General features: G+C 35.1%; 1 protein-coding gene across 1 annotated transcript in view; it reads right to left on the reverse strand.

Annotated features, from left to right (window-relative positions):
* The window catches only part of Abcb5 (ATP binding cassette subfamily B member 5), a 120876-nt gene that overhangs the window by 48929 nt on the left and 50466 nt on the right, over positions 1 to 21481 (reverse strand). The window contains 8 exon segments of the mRNA XM_087206560.1: positions 3347 to 3430; positions 7828 to 7905; positions 8054 to 8158; positions 8993 to 9157; positions 13854 to 13982; positions 16513 to 16531; positions 16648 to 16749; positions 16751 to 16788. Coding sequence (XP_087062686.1) covers positions 3347 to 3430; positions 7828 to 7905; positions 8054 to 8158; positions 8993 to 9157; positions 13854 to 13982; positions 16513 to 16531; positions 16648 to 16749; positions 16751 to 16788 — 720 coding nt within the window.

The raw sequence follows: 21481 nt of genomic DNA on the forward strand, positions 1-21481 counted from the left end.
TTAATATGAGAAAATGGAAAAATAGGAACAAAATCTTTGTAAATAGGGAGGGATGGAGGGGTTGAAGGGAGGGCTGGGCAAGGGTGAAAAATAAGAACCAAGAGAGATTATGTACAGGTGCAAATTTCCAACGATGAATGTCATTATATTGTATACCTAAAATGTACCAATGAATAGAATGAATAATTGATAATGTAAAATAGGAAGAAAAGGTCCAAATGGGTAGGGGTAGTGAGAGGGACAGGGGAAAGGAAAGAAGGGAAAGGAAAAACGATGAGAAATGGAAAAAATGGAAATAAAGTCTTTGTAAATAGGGAAGGGTGGGCTAGGAATGGGGAAAAATAAGAACCAAGATGCATTTTGTAAAGGTACAATTCCCAATGAGAAATGTAATTGTGTTTTATACGTAAAATGTACCAATAAAAGAATTTAACAGAAAAAAAAAGAAAACAACAAGAACAAAATAAACTGTTAAACTGTTTTATAAGTTTCTTATGCAAGGTCCGGAGTTTGATCCCCTGTAACCTCCCCCCCCAAAATCAGGTTATTGGACTCTTGAAATATAAAGGAAACAAAATTTTATGATTTCTTGGAGCAGCATAGTTATAGCTCTGAGTTCTTGATACCAGCATTGGGTTTGTCAGTGGTATATTGTATACATGTGGTGTCAACACACTTTTTTTTTTGGTGCTGGGGATTGAACTTGGGTCCTTGCGCTTGTGCAGCAGGCAGCGAAACCACTGAGCTAAATCCCCAGCCAAACACACTTTTTTTGTGGACAAAAATGAGGTAAGACTTCTGTGATGAGAGAGTTACTAGAATATACAGAAATGATAATACCTTGTAATTTTTGTGGAATCTAGTTTCCAAAAGAATCTATAATGGTTGTATACTGTTATTAAAGCTATGTATTACGCATAAAATAGTTGGTTGACAGATGTATGGGCAATAAGCCATTACCTTGGGCTAAAACAATATCAATTAAATTGGGTGTATTCATTCAGCTATTGTAGGAAATTGAAAATTGTTCTATGACTCTATTTCACATACAAACTTTTATCATTAACCTCAAAGTATCAGAGCTTCTAAAAATGTCCAGAGGTATATCTTTTTGGTCATTAAAGCTTTCAATCTAAGGTATATTATTATTAAGGAACTATGTTACCAACATCCACCATAATACATATACTTGATAAAATAAGATGTTACAGAAGTTACATGATAAAGAAATTGACATGGAGTATGATTCAGTTAAGTTGATATAATAGAAAATATCCCTAAATTGTTTTCTGATTCACTTTTATTCTCAAGTGTCTTTCTGAGAAAGGAAGTGGTGTACAGATAGGATCAGTAAATAACTCTTTGCTTGATCGAGTGTTCATCCAAATTGGATATTATTTCACCCTTCTATGGCAAAGTAATGGTTTGCATGTACTACATTTTAGTAGACTCAGTCTCACGCTTAAAAACCTTTGGTTATTTTGCTCAAAATCTCCCAAGGTTCCAACTATTATTCTCTATCTATTAATTCTTATTCAAGGAAACTGGTTTTACTTGCTTAGGAGTTATTATGACCTCAGCATGTATTAATTTGAGCGCCATCCTCCTTAATATCTCTCAATTAGAGACAGTATTATTTCTATTAGAAACAACTAATGACTGTAAGGCCGGTAATGTTGGCCTTTCAGTACCATTTTGGTCTTTTGGATGAAGCAAATACTTGCTAAAAGAGATGTTTCAATATAAACTATATAGCTGCTGGTAAGAATGCCTATTTCACTCAAAAGATCAAGAATTGAAAGATTCTCACAAGATTTGAAAGATAGGCATTAAAAGAAAACAGAAAAAGAAAGAAAAACAGTATAGCAAAGAAAAATAGCAAGTTATATGGAATGGCAATAAGCTATGTAATTGCAGATATTGATATTTCTGCCTAGAGTTGTGAACCCTGGAATCTAAATATAGATGTGATCAGTCAGATAATTTAGATAGTACTATGGAGAAGAATGCTACACTCATTTGTCCATTAAGTGAAATTTTACCCAGCAGTGTTTTTCCCCCATTTTTGGGCTCCTCAGCCCTATTTTAAAACTTAAATACTATTTAATGAAATTCTAGAGCTTTGACTTCAAAACTAACAGAAAGAATTTCAGAAAGGGATGAAGAAGATGCCCTCTTTTCTCCTGATTTCTTTCTCCATCTTAAAATTAGTTATCCCAACCAAAATGGATACATGTGAATATTCACATCTGTAACCAACTTGTTCTAGTCTGAAATATATAACTCTGTCCTTGGTGATGTATATCCAACAGAAAGGTCTTAGAGGTTATGAAAATTAGAGTAGATCCAATATCCTGGGGAAATAATCTCCAAAAGAATCATGCAGTGTTGATGGTTTGTTTTAGGTGGTAATTTGTTGCTCTAATAATAATGTTATAGTTATTTCTGTATTTCTCAGTAGAATAAATACATTTAAGATTTTTTCATTCAGTGGTGGATTATTGATATTTTCTTCTCCCATATGTATGATGAGGAAAAGGAGTGCCTACAACTCTGCTGGTTTTCTTATTTTAACAAAGAGATGGAAAACTTTATCTCACTCAAGTTAAAATTTTTTTCTTAGTTTCCACTTATACAAAGGTTAAATTTATTAAAATAATTGGAAGAAAATTAATAAATTATTCTTTATCTCTTATATAACACTACCTTACTCCTTATATTTATTTAAATTGACTTTGCACACGATGCATACACATTTTGCTTGTACATAGTGTTACTGGTCACGACTGTACATACCTGTTTAACCTGATCTGTGTAACAGCTAGCACAGACTCATTTCCAGAGGCAAACAGGAATCAAAACGTTTAGACAATGCTTTAAATTATATCTTATTTTCTGGGGAAAGGAAAAAACTCTTAAAAATTTTAAGTAGATTGTTTTCTTTCATTCTGTTACCTTTTTTGGTCTTACTCTTTCATTCTGAGCTCTCTTCTGTAACTAATTCTTTGTATATTTTTTAGTCATCTAGTAATGCTAAAACTTCTTCATTTTGAGTTAAAAATGCCAAGGTTTCAAAGGCTTTCTCATGCTTATTGGCCTGGGATTTAGCTTAGTGGTGCTGCCACCTGCCTGGGAAGTGCAAGGTCCTGAGTTTAATCCCCTGTACCAAAAAAAAGTCTTCCTCACATCTTTCACTAAGAGTTCCCTGTTAGCTATGGGACTCACTCAGTCTTCTTGATGGGAGTTATCTCAGTATAGCTCCCATATGGCTGCAGACACATGTATGCAGATACACATATTTATGCCGTACATGTACAATATTTAAAAATAGAAACACTACACATACCCTTTGAATTTGTGCTATATCTGTGGCTAATGTTGTTGTTAAGGCTCCTGTGCTGTTTTCTTTATCATCAAACCAGGCAATATCCTAAGAAAAAGAGAATTAGCATATTGTTATCAAAAGCATTCTTCTCTGATTTGTGATTTGTTGTAGTAAGTTAGTAGGCATTTATCTGCCTTCTCATTTGCCTGTACTTAATTATTGTAAATACTATGGATCAACTAACTGACTTTTGCTTATTTCATAAGGATCTATATTTTGGAATAAACTGAAGAATTTAAGCCCAATAACTTGGGCTGCTCGCCATGTTACAGTATTGTATGAGAGTCGATGTTGCTGGGCATGGTGGTGCAACTTGGACGGCTGAGGCAGGAGGATGCTTTGAGTTCGAGGACAGCCTGGGCCACACAGTTGTTCAAGGCCAGCCTTGACCACATAGCCATACTGTGTCTCAAAAAAAAAAATTCAATGCTAAAAGCAATGATTTAGGACCACCCAGTAATTTATAATTTTACTCCACAAATATTTTGTGGAAGGCAGATTCTATTTAAATAAACAATGCACAATATAATTCATATTTTTTTCAAATTTTACCTAATCTGTCTAATGATAAATGTCTGTCTCTTCTTTCGGATCCACCTGGGCAGAATTTTACCCAAGATTTTATTAGCACTAGACACTGTGCAATGCTAAGGAGGCAGAAGGTTATAAAACTGCAGGTAAGAAGCATGCAATCTAGGTAAGGCAGGTCAAAAATACTAGTAAATAAAACCATAAGGTAAGAACCAATTACATTTTCAACAGCCACTAGAGGAAGCGTTTCCTAGCACTTTTCAGCCTGAGGAATCCTGATTTCTTTTCATTAGCTACTGAATGTTTCCTCCCACTCAACCACTTGTGTCTCTTGTGGATTGAAACAGTGTGGAGACTGTCTCTGAAACAATGATTTATATTTAGTAAGTAAAGAGCAAAAAAAAATATGTTGGCTTACTGCAACTCAGCCAGGCTTTTGATGCCCAGATTACACATTATTATAAATTAAGGAAATAAACACACAACAGATTGAAGTTTGTGCATTAATCATGCAGTTGTGTTAGAAGAAAACTTCCAAAGAGGAATATGGCAGCAGCCAAGGTGGTGCAGTATAATGGTGCTACTCTGTGAACCACTGGATTGGGAAAGTGCCAGAGTGAGCTTGGGGTCCTAGGTGCCCAAGGGGTCATAGGGAAACCTCCATCTGCACTGCACAGTCACCACTTTGAAAACACCGCCCCCGCCAAGACCCTGAGCTCACATTAGCAACAGTGAGGTAGTACTGCTGTAGTGCTTGGACTGGCCATTACCTCCTCTGATTATATAGACCCTCCCCAAATTAAGACATAGTATGTGTTCTAGTTGTTTCTAGAATTCAATATGACATGCAACACACCCAGAGTTTTCTCATACAATATAAAATACAAATATGGAGGGAAAATTTAATATTGAATATTAAGTCCCTGATTCTACACTAACTTGCTATAATACACAATGCATAGTACATATAAATATGTGACTAGTCTTAGTCATCCTATGTTCAATCATCAAGATGTCCAAAATTGCTTTTTAGCAAGTTAGCAATTATGCACTCTAGGAATTGTTTTCCAGCAGTATATGCCAAAACATGTAGCAAAGTTTCTGGAACTCAGCACGTGTTGAGTAAGAATTAACCTACTTTCCCTCTTCCTGATGGTAAAATAATTGTGAGTAAGGCTGTCAGGCTTTTTGACACTAGTAGATCTATTCTTTTACCTGCCAATAGTAAATACAGTCACAGTTCAATAAGTGCTTGGCATGTATTTTCTCATTTAATCATCACAACAAGCTTTTGAGATAGCTACTGTGAATCTATATTTATAAATGAAAATCTAATAGACTGAGAGATGAAGTGACTTGCCCAAGGCCACAGAGCTGGCTGGCAAGTGCTGAGGTCAGGATTTGAACTTTAGCAGCCGGGGACCAGAGTTCTTAAATAATGATCTTATTCTGCCTCCCATCTGTCTGAAGCATTATGGTTGGGTTCTGTTATTACCTACTTCCTCTTGCTTCAGGACTTACTACCTCAAATCCTTTTGGAAATGGCTTAAGCAGTTTTTGAGGCTCCTTAATGGCCACCACCAATACTGTCGTTCATCTAATTAGAAGGAAATGGCCTAAAATAAATTTATACCTGTTCAAAATCCCTATAGTGTCATAGGTCAATATTAATAGGTAATAAATATAAACTTAGCTTGAAACCCAATGAATAACAAATCGTTTACAACTGTGGTGGTCAGCAACAATTAGAGTATTCATTTCAACTGGAAGTACCTAAGTAATCACATAAAATACAGCTCTTATAATACAAAAAGATCACACCCAATTCTATAAATACCTCTCCCTCAACTGAGATTTCAGAGTGGTTATATAAAGCTCCAAAAGTCTCACCATGCTTTGAAGGCTTACAAATTCTTATCTTAGGACAAAAAACTGTTAATGAGGTTAGATAAAACCGTACATTAGGAGCTTCCTTTATTATGGACAAAGCAGAATTGTAAAGACATTTAAAGAGGCCAACTACACAATACTTATACTCTAATTTCAAAAGCAAAGAATGGAAAAAGAATATTAAAGAAAGATGAAGGAAAACAAATAGATCCAAAAAAGCTGAACTGTGGAGGAAATTAATAACAAATAGCATGAGGTTTCTGAGTGTCTCTGTGAGTATATGCATGTTTTTTGAAGGACAGAGTTCATGGCTTATAGATTAGACCCTGCTTATGAGCAGTATTTTATCCAAGAATGTTGCTGTGCTGGTGTTCAAATTCTAGACAAAAGATTAAGGTCCAAAATATTAGAGTGACAATAGTTGCACTGGCTAAACTGGCTCATGGCCTTGAGAGTCTTCTACTAAAAGCATTCTGTGAAAAAACTTCAACAGGATGCTTTAACTATTGGAAAACACTCAAATTCATATTCTTCTGTATAAAAACATCCAGATATTCAAAAGGCATTAAAAAAATTCCTAGAAATAGCAATATCCTTGAACAGGAAAGGACAAAAATTCATGAAGATAAAGACAAACAGAAATTGTCCGCAGTGTGAAACATAGTAATAGTTACAGTCTCCATCTACACAAAAGATTTTAGATAAGGACATAAAGTGCTGGGCTGGGGATTTAGCTCAGTGGATCTGTCACCTGCCTCTCAAGCTGAAGGTCCCGAGTTTGATCCTTGGTACAAACAAAACAAATAAAGTGTTGATAAATAAAAATATAAAGCACAAATTTAACATAAGAAATATTTGCAGGCATTAATTAATTTATGATCCCTCAAATAGATTTTTATTTTCCTAGATTAAAGAATGTCTGCAAACATAGAACAAAAATCTGAGGCAAGACCTTTTCTTTCCATTTTTTTTGGGGGGGGGGCGGTCCTGGGAATTAAACTCAGGACCTCGGGCTTTCCAGGCAGGTGCAGGAGGCAGGACCCTTTTGAGCAGAGAATGTAAGGGCACTCACTGCTTCAGAGCTTCAAGTTGCCATCAGAAACTCCAACTTTGCTTTACTGCATTTTGTGTCTTGCAGTTCCCCAAGACTACAAAGACTACAGAATTTTGTTACATGGCATTCCTGAGAGTACTCCTAAAAGTCACAAGATGTAAACACTGGTTTTGATGACTCAGCTGGAGTGACAGAAACTCTATTTCTGAAAAGAAATGACCCTGGCAGGAAGCTATTTGCTCCTGCTTGGTGAGATCTAGTGACAGAAAGTGAGGCAGAAAGCTCCCAATGATTATTGCCTTTCAGGGTAACCCAATACTCCTTACTCACGAAAGAACTTTAGAGGTGCATTTGCCCCCAAGACTCACTTTTGCAGATTACTACTTGATCCACCTAGTTTTAGTTATTTCACAGAGTGACTGATCAGCTGTATGTGGCAGGCAGACTTCTAGCTAGACTGATGTTATCTGAATGCAGTACTCTTCATAAGGGTAAATGGGTTGGCTGCTGTAAGAAGTGTGGTGTGAAAAACTGAAACTGGCCTATGGATGAGAAATGGAGATATTATCAAGTCTTTCCTTTCAAATATGTCCCCAAGATATTGTAGGTCTTACCTCTCCTTTTCAGTTTTAATTTGGTCTTCAATTCTAATCCTACAGCTCTACATTATGCATTGAAAGAGAGATGGGTTAAGTTGAACATAACAGGAGTGGACCCTAAGTGCTTGTTTTCAATGAGTTTTGTTTTCAGGGATCACAATTTTTGCCCTGAAATTTTATTAGGAAAATGTAAGAATCTTGATATCAATTTTTGATGCTAAGGACAAAAACAAAAAACAAAAAAAAATCCCCATGCTTTTCAATTATCCAAAGGAAAGACTACGTCAAGAAATTACCTGAGAAAGAACTAAAAACTAACATATTTTACAAATTTTAAATATAATAAAAACTCAACCAAACACACTGACCTGATGTAACATGGCTCTGAATGCCAAGTGTCTTAATGTCATGGTTAAAATTTCCCCTGCTTTGCCATAGAACAATCCCTGGAAAACAAAAAGACAATCTTCATTTATTCTTAACTCTCTTTACTATTTCTTTGTCATGTTTACTTCTTATATTTTTAACACAAATAGAGAGGAGTACATCAAAAAGTAATCCCACACTGGGTTATTTAATTTATTAAAAGTTTACCTGCATGAAGTAACTGATAAAGCAAATAATGCCCCAAATGACAAATATCATGGAATAAATTTCTGCATCATTTTTTAATGTAGGTTTGTTATCATCTTCAAACATCTGAAGGGGAATAGATTTTTTTCATCAGTGATTTGGAGGAAAATATAGAAGAAAGAAAAAAATTAAAATACTCATATACATCAGGATTTTCTAAATGAATTAAAACATAAAATGACTACACATTTCTGAATAATGTCTGCATTTAGTACATATAAAAACAATTTAAATGGCTCACATTTGTTATATAACCTCAGACAAATGAGTTCTCTATTATTATCACAGTATATTTTTTAATTAAATCACGTTTGAATTGTGTCTAATACATTTTAATAACTCATATTTCTTAAAGTTCATCTGTGTAGAATACCACCTGCAATGTACCCCTAGAATTCATTCTGACAGTTAGTAATTATGCATATATCACCATTTATGTTGGTGAAATGAAGCTGTGCAAAGCAGACACTGAAAACTCAATAAAGACCCAGAAAGATCCTTGAACCAACCAACTTGTCTAGGTCTTTGGCCCAATCTTGAACTCCTCTTTCTTCTCCCTGAGTTGGCTCGTCATAAAAAAGTTGCCACTGTTTCAACTAGTTGAGAGTAGAATAGTTTTATTTGTCTCTTTTATTGCTTTAGTGCTTTAGAATGTGGATACAACACTGAAGTCAAATTTAGAAAACAAAGCAATTTTTTTTTATGGTTTTCCCAGTCAACAAGACCCAGCCAAACATAACACAATGAATGTGGTTTACCCCCCAGGAACATTAGTTGACCTTTTACCATGGATCCCACCCTAGGTGTTACCCACTGAAAGTCCCAATGTCCTTTTTGCTGATCACTGTGTAATGAGTCATTTCCCTTAAACTGCACTTCGTTTAAATTGTTAAAGAGTACTAGTGAATGGGTTTTACTTCTAGTTATGATTTTTGCAAAGATGATAGAAAATACTGGATGAACAGTTCCGTTTAGAACAGAAGCCAGTGTCCCCAGAACCACAAAAGGCCATTCAGACTTGTTTAATTAAAAAATTTTTAATAGGGAAACTTCAGGAAGACTTGTCTGTAAATAAAATATATTGGTTTAAAATTTCATTTACAAAGCACAGAAAAGTTAGGCAATCACAAACAAAAATATAATATAACAGCAAATATAATAGATAGCAGGGTAGATGTTGTATTTTTCTTAGAAAAATTTCACTGCCTATATTACCAATGATGATAAAACATAAAGGGATCTTACCAAAAGTGGCTATTTGTGCAGTATCACTTTTTGGCAGTTCACTTGGTATCATTAAGAAAGTGCAAATTAGCTCATGTGTTCTAATAGCTAAGAATCACGAACACACAAAATGCTACATAGGCCTATTTCTCTTTTTTTTTTTTTGGTACCGGGGATTGAACTCAGGACCTTGCACTTTTGAGGCAGGCAGAATGCCACTGAGCTAAATCCCTGGCCCAGGCCTACTTTCCTTTACTCTTATTAAACTGGGTTAGATATCATACTCTAGGATAGGACAAAGCCTGGGTAGGAACTTCTCTGGGTAAACAGAGAAAAGGCCAAAGATAAAAGTTTTACTGGAATTTTTAAGCCTGAAAGTTTTCCAGTTTTGATTTTTTTACAAAAATATTTTCTAATGTCTTGGTTAAAAGCATGCATTGAGCTTCCCACTTACAAGTAGAATGCTGCACTATCTAAGCATATTACTTCACCTTGCCAAGTTTTAGCTCCTCATCTTTGGGAGGCAATGGTGGGTTCAGGAAAGGTGGGAGGTGACATGGAAGCTGAAGCCAATATTCAGGGGTTCAGGTGAGGGATTTTGAGGTGTGTGAGCTTATAAATGAAAAGCAATGTACAGGTGCCAGTCAAACCTGACTGGGACTAGGGAGAAGGCTGGGGCTCAGGGAATGGGATGGATGGCAGAAGCACGGGACAGGTAAGATTAAGATGGAATGATGCCTACGAAATGATGCTGTGGAGAACAGTCATAGTGGGGGCTGAGATGCTCAACATGGGTGTTGGGCATGTTAGCAGGAAGGAGTCTAAACTGGGATTGAGAAATGAGACTTGAGTTCTCGTGGAGACGGAACAGAAGTGCCCAAGGGTCCACAGTGCAGGAGGTTAAAGTAGGGCAATCTCAGGGTGAGCCTGGTGTTGGGAATGGGGAGGAACAAGCATGGAAACAGGCACTCCTGGCCCAGGGAGCAAGGCTACTCAGGCATGCCCTGGGACAGGAGGCCTCCGTTGCTCCTGCTGGGGTTGATCCACATCCAGGGAGTGGGGGGCATTTATGTCCCCATGTGACGCCCACTAGTCTTTTTTTTTTTGTTGTTGTTGTTCTTTTATTGGTACATTTTAGGTATACAGTTCGTTTACATTTATCATTGGGTGTTTGTACCTGTACACGATATATCTTGGTTCTTATTTTTTTCCCCATTACCTGTGCACCCTTCACCCCCTCCGCCCTTCCCTATTTACATAGATTTCATTTCCATTTTTTTTTCTTTTCTCATAGTTTTTCCTTTCCCTCTTTTCCTTTCCCCTTCCCCTCCCTTCGCTCCTTCGTCTTTGGACTTTTTTTCCTATTTCAAATTATCACTTATTCATTTTAAGCATTTTAACCCTTGTTTACACTATCAGTTTCTCACACTAGAGAAACTATTTGGTATTTACACATGTGTGTCCTATTTATTTCATTTAAGAGTATGGCCTCGATATGCATCCGTTTAGCTATAAATGGCTCTAGTTTGTCGTTCTTTATGGTTGAGTAGTACTCCATTTTATAAAAAAAAATATCTTCTTTATCCAGTTTCCAGTTGATGGGCACTTGGGCTGCTTCCAGGCTTTAGCTATTACAAACTGTGCCGCTATGAACATGGGTGCACATATATTGCTGTGGTATGATTCTTTTAATTCTTTTGGGAAGATACCCAGCAGGGGAATAGCTGGGTCAAATGGGACCTCTAGTCCTAGTTCTTTGAGGTATCTCCATACTGACTTCCACAGTGGTTTGCACCAGTCTGCACTTCCACCAACAATGGAGAAGGGTTCCTTTCTCCCCACAACCCCGCCAGCATTTGTTATCGGTTGATTTCTTGATAGCAGCCATTCTTTCTGGGATGAGGTGGAATCTCAGTGTTGTTTTCATCCGCATCTCTCGAATGACCAGTGATGTTGAACATTTTTTCATATATTTGTTTGCTGCTTTTACTTCTTTGTCTGAGAAATGTCTGTTCATTTCAGATGCCCATTTTTTGAATTGGGTGTTTGAATTTGGGGGGGGTCTGATTTTTTTCAATTCTTTATATATTCTAGATAGTAGTCCTTTGTCTGAGGTACAGCTGCTAAAATTTTTTCCCATATTGTAGGTTGTCTGTTAGCTCTGTTGGTGGTTTCTTTTGCAGTGCAGAAGCTTTTTAATAAGATGAGATCCCAGTTGTTGATTCTTTCTGCTAGTTTCTGTGCTGCTGAGGTTTTGTTCATGAAGTCTTTTCCTATGCCAATGTCTTCAAGAGTTTTACCTAACTTATCTTCCAGCAAGTTTAGTGTTTCTGTCTTAATATTTAGATCTTTGATCCACTTCGATCTTAGTTTAGTACATGGTGATAGGTATGGATCTAGTTTTAATCTTTGGCAGGTTGAAATCCAATTTTTCCCACACCATTTATTAAAGAGGGTATCTTTCCTCCAATGAGGGTGGTTGGCTCCTTTGTCAAAGATGAGGTGGCTGAGTATGTCTGAAGTTGTTTCTGAATCTTCTAATCTATTCCACTGATCCTCAGGTCTGTTCCTTTGCCAGTACCATGCTGATTTTATCACAGTAGCTTTGTAGTATAGTTTCAAGTTGGGGATTGTGATACCCCCAGCCATGTCTCTGTTGCTTAGAATTGCTTTAGCTATTCTAGGTCTCTTATTGTTCCAAATGAATTTTTGGGTTGTTTTCTCTAGTCCTGTGAAGTATTTTGTTGGAATTTCAATTGACATTGCATTGAATCTATATAGTAGTTTTGGAAGTATGGCCATTTTCACTATATTGGTTCTTCCTACCCAGGAGCAAGGGATGTCTTTCCATTTTCTTGTATCCTCTTTGATCTCTTTTTTCAGAGTGCTGTAGTTTTCAGTGTAGAGGTAATTTGCTTCCTTTGTTAGACTGATTACTAGATACTTCATTTTTTTGGATGCTATTGTAAAAGGAATTGTTTCCCTAATTTCTCTCTCAGTGAGTCTGTTATTTCTGTACAAGAGGCTATTGTTTTTTGAGTGTTGACCTTGTATCCAGCTACTCTACTGAATCTGTCAATTAAGTCTAGAAGTCTTCTGGCGGAGTTTTTTGGGTCTTCTATGTAAAGCCTCATATCGTCAGCAAATCATGATAGTTTAACTTCTTCTTTTCCTATCTTTATTCCTTTTATTTCTTTCTCTTTTCTAATTGCTGTGGTTAATGTTTCCAGAACTGTACTGAACAGGAGTGGTGATAGTGGGCATCCTTGTCTTGTTCCTGATTTTAGTGTGAAAGTTTTCAGGTTTTGACCATTTAGTATGATGTTGGCTGTTGGTTTTTCATAGATAGCCTTAATCAGGTCAGGATAAAGACCTTCTATTCCAATTTTCTGTCGGGTTTTTATCATGAATGGGTGCTGGATTTTGTCAAATACTTTTTCTGCATGTATTGAGATGATCATATGGTTTTTGTCCTTGAGTCTGTCAATATGGTGTATTATATTTATTGATTTATGATTGTTGAACCATCCTTGCATCTCTGGGATAAATTCAGCTTGGTCAGGGTGCATGATCTTCTTGATGACCCTCTGTATTCTGTTTGCCAATATCTTGTTGAGGATTTTTGCAACTGTGTTCATTAGGTAGATTAGCCTGTAGTTCTCTTTTTGGGTTGGGTCTTTCCCTGGTTTTGGAATCAAAGTAACACTTGCTTCCAGGAATAAATTTGGAAGTATTGCTTCCCTTTCAATTTCCTTGATGAGTTTAAAGAGTAATGGTGATAGTTCTTCTTTAAATGTCTTGTGAAATTCAGCAGTGAAGCCATCCGGACCTGGGCTTTTCTTTGTTGGTAAATATTTTATTACATTTTCAATTTCACTCATTGTAATTGACGCCCACTAGTCTTGAGCACCACAGGTGGTGTCTAAATCTCACTTCCCAAGACACTGTTTTGACCCATGGTTTGCCTTATAGGAAAGAACAAGGCAATATTTTCATGAGAGTTTCTGCCTCAAGACCACTGACGTAAATGCAGTTTTACAAAAATTCATTAAATTTATTGGTACATTTTAGGTGTACAATATGATGACATTTATCATTGGGAATTTGTACCTGTATGTGATGTAACTTGGCTCTTATTTTTCCCCCATTCCCCTGCACTCCCTTCACCCCCTTCACCCTTCCCTATTTACAAAGACTTTGTTTCCACGTTTTCCTTTTCTCATATTAATTCCATTCCCTTTTTTCCTTTCCCCTACCCCTACCCTTCCCACTTCCCCTTCCCCTTTGCCCCTTTTCTTCCTATTTCACATTATCTATTATACATTTTGATCCATAAATTCAGTTTTCAGATTGGCCTGCGTCTTAGACTCTTACAGGGATGTTAGGGGAAGTTCAGAAAAGACATATTTTGTGATTTTAGTGCTCTAGTAATATTTAATTGTAAGTTAATTCTAAATTTTATAAGGACTAAATAAAAAATTGAGAGCATGTGGGATGAACTTGTTGCTAGTTGAGTTGTTACCAGTTGAGTCGTTACCTCTTTATAGGGGATGGATTCCCCAGACTTGTCTGTACTGTCTGACTTGATGCTATTCACAGCACACAGAGAAACAGGGCTAGTATTTCTTTCAGTAGAATGTGTCACTGAATCCATCTGTTCATCAGCCTTTTTAAATATCCTTAAATGAAGAATAGAAAGTTTTTCATTGGAATGATGCCTTAAAAATTAAAAGAATTTTGTTAAGCAGTCCTTTAAAACTATGATTGCTTTTGCTTTTGAAAGTGGCATATTTTTACACAGTTCTTGATGAACAGTTTTCAGACTTGATAGAGAGCTACTAATTCTAAGTCAAACTAAAATGTTAGCTACTGATAATAGCTTTTTGTATTTTCTTTTCCAAAGACATAATTACTGGAGAAAACAATGCCTTAATTTAAAGTAATTATACCACAGGAGGTGCAGAATTTAGTAAAAGTATCTTTTTGAGACAGATGCTACACTTCTTGATCCGTTTTTCCTACCTTTCATTGGAGATTACCAATGTATAACATGAAACTGACCTGCCATGCTGCCAATCCCAACTGTGAGCACTAAGCAAAACTGAGGGCCTGAGTCTTAAAGAATAAAAAGACATGAAATTGCTCTTAAAGATACTATTGAAATTATAGGTTAAGATAAAGTTCTAAACCAAGTTGCTCTAGGGCTAGTTTTTCTTTTCTCATAACTCAGAGAAATGAGACCAATTTCAGTAAAATGGCTGAGCTGCATCTTTTCTGTTTATTTGAATGTGGTATAGGAGATTTGTGACTTCCTCATCCTGAGAAGGGAGAGGACAAGAAAGAGCCCAGGAGCCCAGGTAGGATGACAGCAGGTTGGGGGTAGAGATGGAAAGGTGTGGGGTGGATTCAAGAGTGTAGGGAGAATGAACACGTGGAAGGCATTCCAGATACTGACTTTGACAAGCTTAGCTACTGTTAATCAGTTACACAATGGACAATGAACTTTAATTGGTCCTGTACTCTCATTAACATCTTTAATCAGTCATTCCTTCATGCTATCACTTTCTTTTCTACAAATTTCTCTACCATGAAAGAAATCTTTTGTTTGCTTCTAGGAATGATTTACTTTGTGGAAAGTTTAAAATAAAGCTTTGACCTCTTCTCATAAGAATATTTTTAAACATAATACTTTAATAAGGCAAAGACAATTCATTTTCCTGAGAAATCTGCTAGCCAAAATAATAATGATAACAATAAGTTTTGGTATATATATATATATATATATATATATGTATATCAACATGTTTTTATTTCATTTTCACATGGACTCTTGCTAAATTAGGAATATGTCTATATAATTACGAACTGTCTGGGTAGTTACAATATTAATACCTATGGTTTGAACTTTTCTAAAAAGATTGAATGAGCAATGCTGATGCTAATGATAATAATGATGAGATAATAATGTTTAGTGTGCCAAAAATAATTCTTTTTTTTTTTTTTTTTTTTTTGTACCGGGGATCGAACTTGGGTCCTTGCGCTTGCGCAGCAGGCGGCGAAACCACTGAGCTAAATCCCCAGGCCCCAAAAATAATTCTTATCTCATTTACTAGTCAATAATTAGTTAATAGTTTATTTTCCCCATGTTAGAGATTACAAAATTGAAGCACAGAGAATTTAAGTGGATGGTGGTTCATAACTTTCTATGTTTCCTAAATTGTAAATAGTAATAAAGATATCAAAGATAGGAAGTTTGAAAAGTAAAATATACAGAAGAAGTTTAAAATTATTTATCTGTGGAGATCCTTTGGTAAGAAGGGTGCCTTCCAGGTTAAAAGAAGAAAGTAGTGCAGAATGAAGAAAATGGCTAGGGCCTAACCCCTATCACTTATATTAACTTGCCCTAATGAAGAAGTTCTGCACAATCTAGGAGGGTGGATCGCACGGTATGCAGAAATGTGGATCCTAAAGAATGGGGATTTGCTATGTGCTCCCCACATCATTATGCCTCCTTTTGATTGGCCAAAGTGACCTTCTAGTTCACCTATGAGGATGTGATGCCTACACAGTATGGATTTGCGTATCTCTCCTCATTCAGCAGATATTTGCTGAGTTCCTATTGTCTGCTTGGCACTTTATTAAGTGCTTTCTACACATTAATTTTCAACCTTCTGTCTAGCTCTCAAGAACTTCCATGAACTGACCCTTATTATCTCTTTTCTATTAGTCTACCAACGTTTATCTTTATGCACGGAAGATTGATCTTTCTGTTTTAGTTGCACATCAAGTTCCTTTTTGCCTCTATGCTGCTGTCTCACCTACTTGGATTCCACCTCTGTCTCTCCCTTCTCTTTCCCATTTTCTAGTGTTCAAGGATTCTTTCATGAAACCTTTGTTGGGTAATGCAGCTCTCTCTCCCTGATCAGTTTTGCTTATTTCTGCAACTTGTAATCTCTTTATGCCTTTGTAGCTAAGTCTTAAGTTTTTAAGCAGGGATTGTGTGTTACATTTCTTTGTATTCTTATAATAGATGACAGTATGTAGAGTTAGTCTTGGATCTTCAGCATACAAGCTTTGAAGGCTGTTTGTTTTATGCCTGGCTAACAGTAGATATTATGTATCATAAGTTCTTTAACCTGCATCATATTTCTGTCAAAGTGCAGAGGATATTATACACAATTTCATCACTAAAGAACTTTAAGTAAATCTTGTTTGCTGGGAAATTTAAGATTATAACTTGGAACTTCTGTTTTCTAGTGTGATGTTATCTCTGAAAAGTTAAAAAGAAAACCTGTTGATATGATGTTATGCATGTAATCATTACCTGTGACATTGTAAGTGAATAATAGAGACCTTGTTTTGCCATTAGTTCAGCATGTGTTCCTTTTTCCACCATCATCTCATCCTTTATAGTCACAATCAGATCTGCATTTTCGGTGAGCTACCACAATTGTAGTCTGACCTGTGCTTGTCTACAGAACAAGCAGTATAAAAATAAAGTTAGTAGAAATAACCTCTGCAGAAGTCAAGAAAACTTCTTTTTGCAGTATTATTTTAAACATCAAAGAATCTTTGTTTAGATATAGGAATTTGGAAGCTAGTAAATAAAGTTGGCTACTAGAAATTAAAATAAAAATAGAGAATGTTAATTTGGTCCCATATTAGTGGTTTTATAAAACCATAGAATCTTAGAACTAGAAAGAAACCTAAAGACAATTTCTGAGCTTTCTAATAGCAGAAACCAAAACTGAGTAATTAACTTAAATTCATTATCTCTCATCTCTAAGGTGGGGATATTCTTTAACTAGTTGTGTACAAATTCAAGGTAATTATATATGTTCTTACTTTTTTAGAAGTATTTTAAACACATGGAAAAATACACACATTACAGGGGTAGAGATCAACACATTTTCAAATGAAATATACCAAGACCATAGTGACCAAACCAAGAAATAGATCATATCAGGACACAGAAGCCATTCTCATGCTCTCTTCCTGTCCCTCCCTGTGATTTAGTGCTCTTTCCTAAAAGTTTACAATGACATATGATTGGAACCAGAAACCATTTACTTTTTTTTTTAATTTGAAAGCAGATTATTACATCATATTAATTAGCTAGCAAACATTATAAACAACAGACTAAGAAAACTAATGTATAAGAAGAAAGCCTACAGTTTGAATAAAAACTCATAATATAGTTAGTCTGACATAAAATGATGGATGCAACTATTACAGTGTTACATGGTGATTAAGTACAAAAGGTAAGCAGTCTCATATAAACTATAGAGTTCATAATTTTTTAAAGGCAAGCCTAATATTCAATATTTTATCATTTTTGTTTTCTAGAATCACAGATCTTTGGTTTGAATCTTGTTTCTGCCTATTTATGGTTTTGAGATCTTGACAGGTTACTTAATCTCCCTAAGTCTTAGTTTCTTCATTTTCTATATGGGGAAAATTATGGTACCTGTATTTTAGAGTTGCTGTGCAGACTTTTTTGTGGTAAAAACATTTATGAGATCCACTCTTTTAATAACTAAGTGCATTAGATAGTATTGTTATAGAAAGTATATTGGGCAGTAGATCTGTATAGATTATTCATTTTGCACAACTGAAACTTTAAACCCATGGAAAAGCAACTCTCTGTTTCTCTCTCCACTCATTCACTGACAACTACCATTCTAATTTTTCTACTATAAGTTTAATTATTTTTGATACTGCATATCAATGGAATCATGCAGTATTTGTCCTTCTGCAATGGGCATATTTTAGTTAGCATGCCAGCCAGATTCATCCATGTTGTCCAGTATGACAGAGTCTTATTCTTTTTAAATATAAATAACATTCAATTGTTTGTATATACCATGTTTTTCTTTACCTGTTAATGTACTGGTGGTTATTTAGGTTGTTTTCGTGTTTTGACTTTAGAGAATAATGTTGCACTGAACAGGAGCGTCCATATATCTCTTTGAAATATTGATTTCAATTCTTCTGGATACATTGTCACCAGAAAGAGGATTGCTGAATCATATGATAATTCTATTTTTAATTTTTCTGGACTTCTCTACTCTTTCATAGAGGCTGAACCTTTTTACTTTCCTACCAATAATACAAAAAGGTTCCAATATTTTAATATTTTTACCTACATTTGTTATCTTTCATATTTTTTATTTATTTGTTTTTACAACAACCATTTTAGCCACTAATAGTTCTGAGGAAATATCTCATTGTGGTTTCTTTCTTTTTTTAAAATAATTTTTATTGTTTTTTTCTTTTGTTTGCATCAATTTTATTTATTTCTTTATTTTGGTACCGGGGATCGAACTTGGGACCTTGCACTTGTGAGGCAGGTGGCGGAACCACTGAGCTAAATCCCCGGCCCTTCATTGTGGTTTCAATCTGCATTTCTTTGATAATTAGTGATGAGAAAAATCATATATTAGTTGGCTGTTTGTATGTCCTCTTTGGAGAAATGTCATTCATTTCAAGACCTTTGCCCACATTATTATTATTATTAATATTATTATCACTGAGTCATAAGCATTCCTTTTATATTTTAGATTCCTCATCATATATTCTGTTATTTTGTAGGTTGCTTTTTGATTGTTTTCTTTGCTATGCAGCAGGTTTATGTTTGATTTAGTTCTACCTCTCTAATTATACTTTTGTTGCTTACATTTTTGGTATCATAGCCAATAAATAACTGCCAACCCCATATTATGAAGGTCTTTCCTTATGTTTTCTTTTAAGGGTATTACAGTTTAATATCTTACATTTAATTCTTTATTCTACTTTGAGTTGATTTTTTGTATGTAGTGAAAGATAAAGGTCCAATTTTCATTTCTTTGCATATGGATATCCAATTTACCCAACATCATTTATTGAATAGACTGTTCTTTCCCCATTGTGTAGTCATGGAACTCTCAATGATCACATTAAATGCAAATGGAATAAAAACTTCTATTAGAAGTCAGAGATTATCTGATTGATTCAAAACCAAGATCCAACTCTACAACACCTTTAAAAATTAATTATCATGCAACAATACAAATAGATCAGGAGTAAAAGGACAACAAAAATACCATGCTAGCACTAAGTAAATAAAAGGTGGAATGGCTGTATTAGTATTAGATAAAGATAAAGTAGATGAAAGAGTAAAAGATATAGCCAGGGTGAAGAAGTTCATTTGCTAGTGATAAGGGTTCAAGTCATCTAGAAGACACTGCAATCATAAATGTCTGTGTACCTAATAACAGAGCTCTAAAATACTTGACACCAAAATAGAGACAACTACAAGGACAAATCTATAAAACACAAAAATAGTTGGAGAATTTAGTTATCCCTCTCTCAGTAACTGACAGAATAAGTAGAGAGTAGAATAAGGGAGACCTGAATAACAGTATCAAACACAATGTCATAACTGACATGCATAGAACATGCCACCCAACAACAGTAAAATACATAGTACTTTCATTTACAAAGACAGGCCATAAGTGTGCCATTAATCTAGCCTTAGCATTTTATTAATGTCTACAAATACATTCTCTGACTGTAATAGAATTAAATGATAAACCAATGCAGAAAAATATCTGGAAAATCCCCAACTATTTGGAAACAAAGTTTTTCAAGTAAATGTCTTCAAATTTAACCTAAAAATCAGAAAAAGAAGAGCAAGTTAAACTCAAAGTAAGCAAAAAAAGGAAGCTAATTAAATACTAAAGAGAAGAGTAAGCTGAATACATCAATACCAGATAGAGTTTAGAAATATACTGACACCTCTAGGATGACTTTTTTAAAAAAATAAAAGTATGAAGGTAAAAGAGTATAGAAAAAACAATATTTTTGAACAAAATGGTGCTGGATCCACTTTGAGGTGAAAAAAAGTCAAACTACAGAAATTAACTCACAACAGATTATAAACTGAAATATAAAAAGAAAAACCTAAAACTATAGTAATTCCAGAAGAAAATATATAAAAAGTCTTCATGACTTTGGATTTGGTAAAATGTTAACTAAGACTAGTTATTAGCTGAGACTAATGTTATTAACTAGGCTAGCCTGGACAACATAGCGTGACCCTGTCTTAAAATAAAAATTTAAAAAATGTTTGGAGATGTAGCTCAGCTGTTGAGCATTCTTGGGTTTGATCCCCAGTACCACAAAAAAGCATATAAAGGACTCTTTAAACTCAGTAAGAAAATGAACAACCTACTTTAAAAATGGCTGAAATATTTGAATAGAAGATACTGTATATTGTTAGTCACTAAGCATAGAAAAATGCTCATCATCATTAGCCATCAGGATTATGCAAATTAAAATCACAATGATAAACTACTATACATTTCTTCAGATGGTTAAAATGACTGGTTATACCAAGTGTGGGAAAGTATGTAAAATTTATGGAATTCTTTTATATTGGTAGTAAGAATGTAAAAGCAAAATAGTCTGGCACTTAACTCAAACAGTTAAATATAAACCTATCATAAGATCCAGCCATTCAAATTCTAGGTATATACCCCAGAAAAGCAAAACACATGTCCACACAAAGATTTGCATGTGAATGTTTGAAGTGCTTTTTTGGGGGGGGGGGTATGCCAGAGATTGAACCAATTGTGCTACACCCTCAGCCCCTATTTAGTATTTATGGTGCCAAAGGAAGCGCAGACTGCACCTTTATCTGTAGTATTAAAAAATGAAAAATCAAATAACTCAAATGAATACTAATATTAATTCATTCAAACTGTGGTATATCCACATAACAGGATACTAGTCATCAATAAAAAAGGATTGAAAAGAAATTATTGATGCATTCAACAACACAAATGAGTCTCAAAACAGTTATACTGAATGAAAGTAGCCAGAGAGGACAAAATATATTCTTTTTGATTGTAATTATATAACAATTTAGAAAATTAATCTGTAGTGATAGTGAGGAAATCAGTGGTTGTCAAAGGTCAGGGGAAGAGGCTCCCAAGGGTCCAGATGGAGTAGTTACAAAACACATCTGAAAAATGTAATGGGCTATCTTGACTGTGGTGTTGGTTTCACAAATGTGTGAAACCACTGCAAGTGTACATATATAGCCAAACTCTTCTAATTGTGTATTTTAATGTGTACAGTTTACTGTAGTTTAATTAAACCCCACAAAAAGCTGTTAAGAAAAAA

The sequence above is a fragment of the Heterocephalus glaber genome, unplaced genomic scaffold (genome assembly GCF_053883595.1).
Source record: "Heterocephalus glaber isolate CG9 unplaced genomic scaffold, H.glaber_assembly_v1.0 deba00000676, whole genome shotgun sequence".
NCBI classification, from domain to species: domain Eukaryota; kingdom Metazoa; phylum Chordata; class Mammalia; order Rodentia; family Bathyergidae; genus Heterocephalus; species Heterocephalus glaber.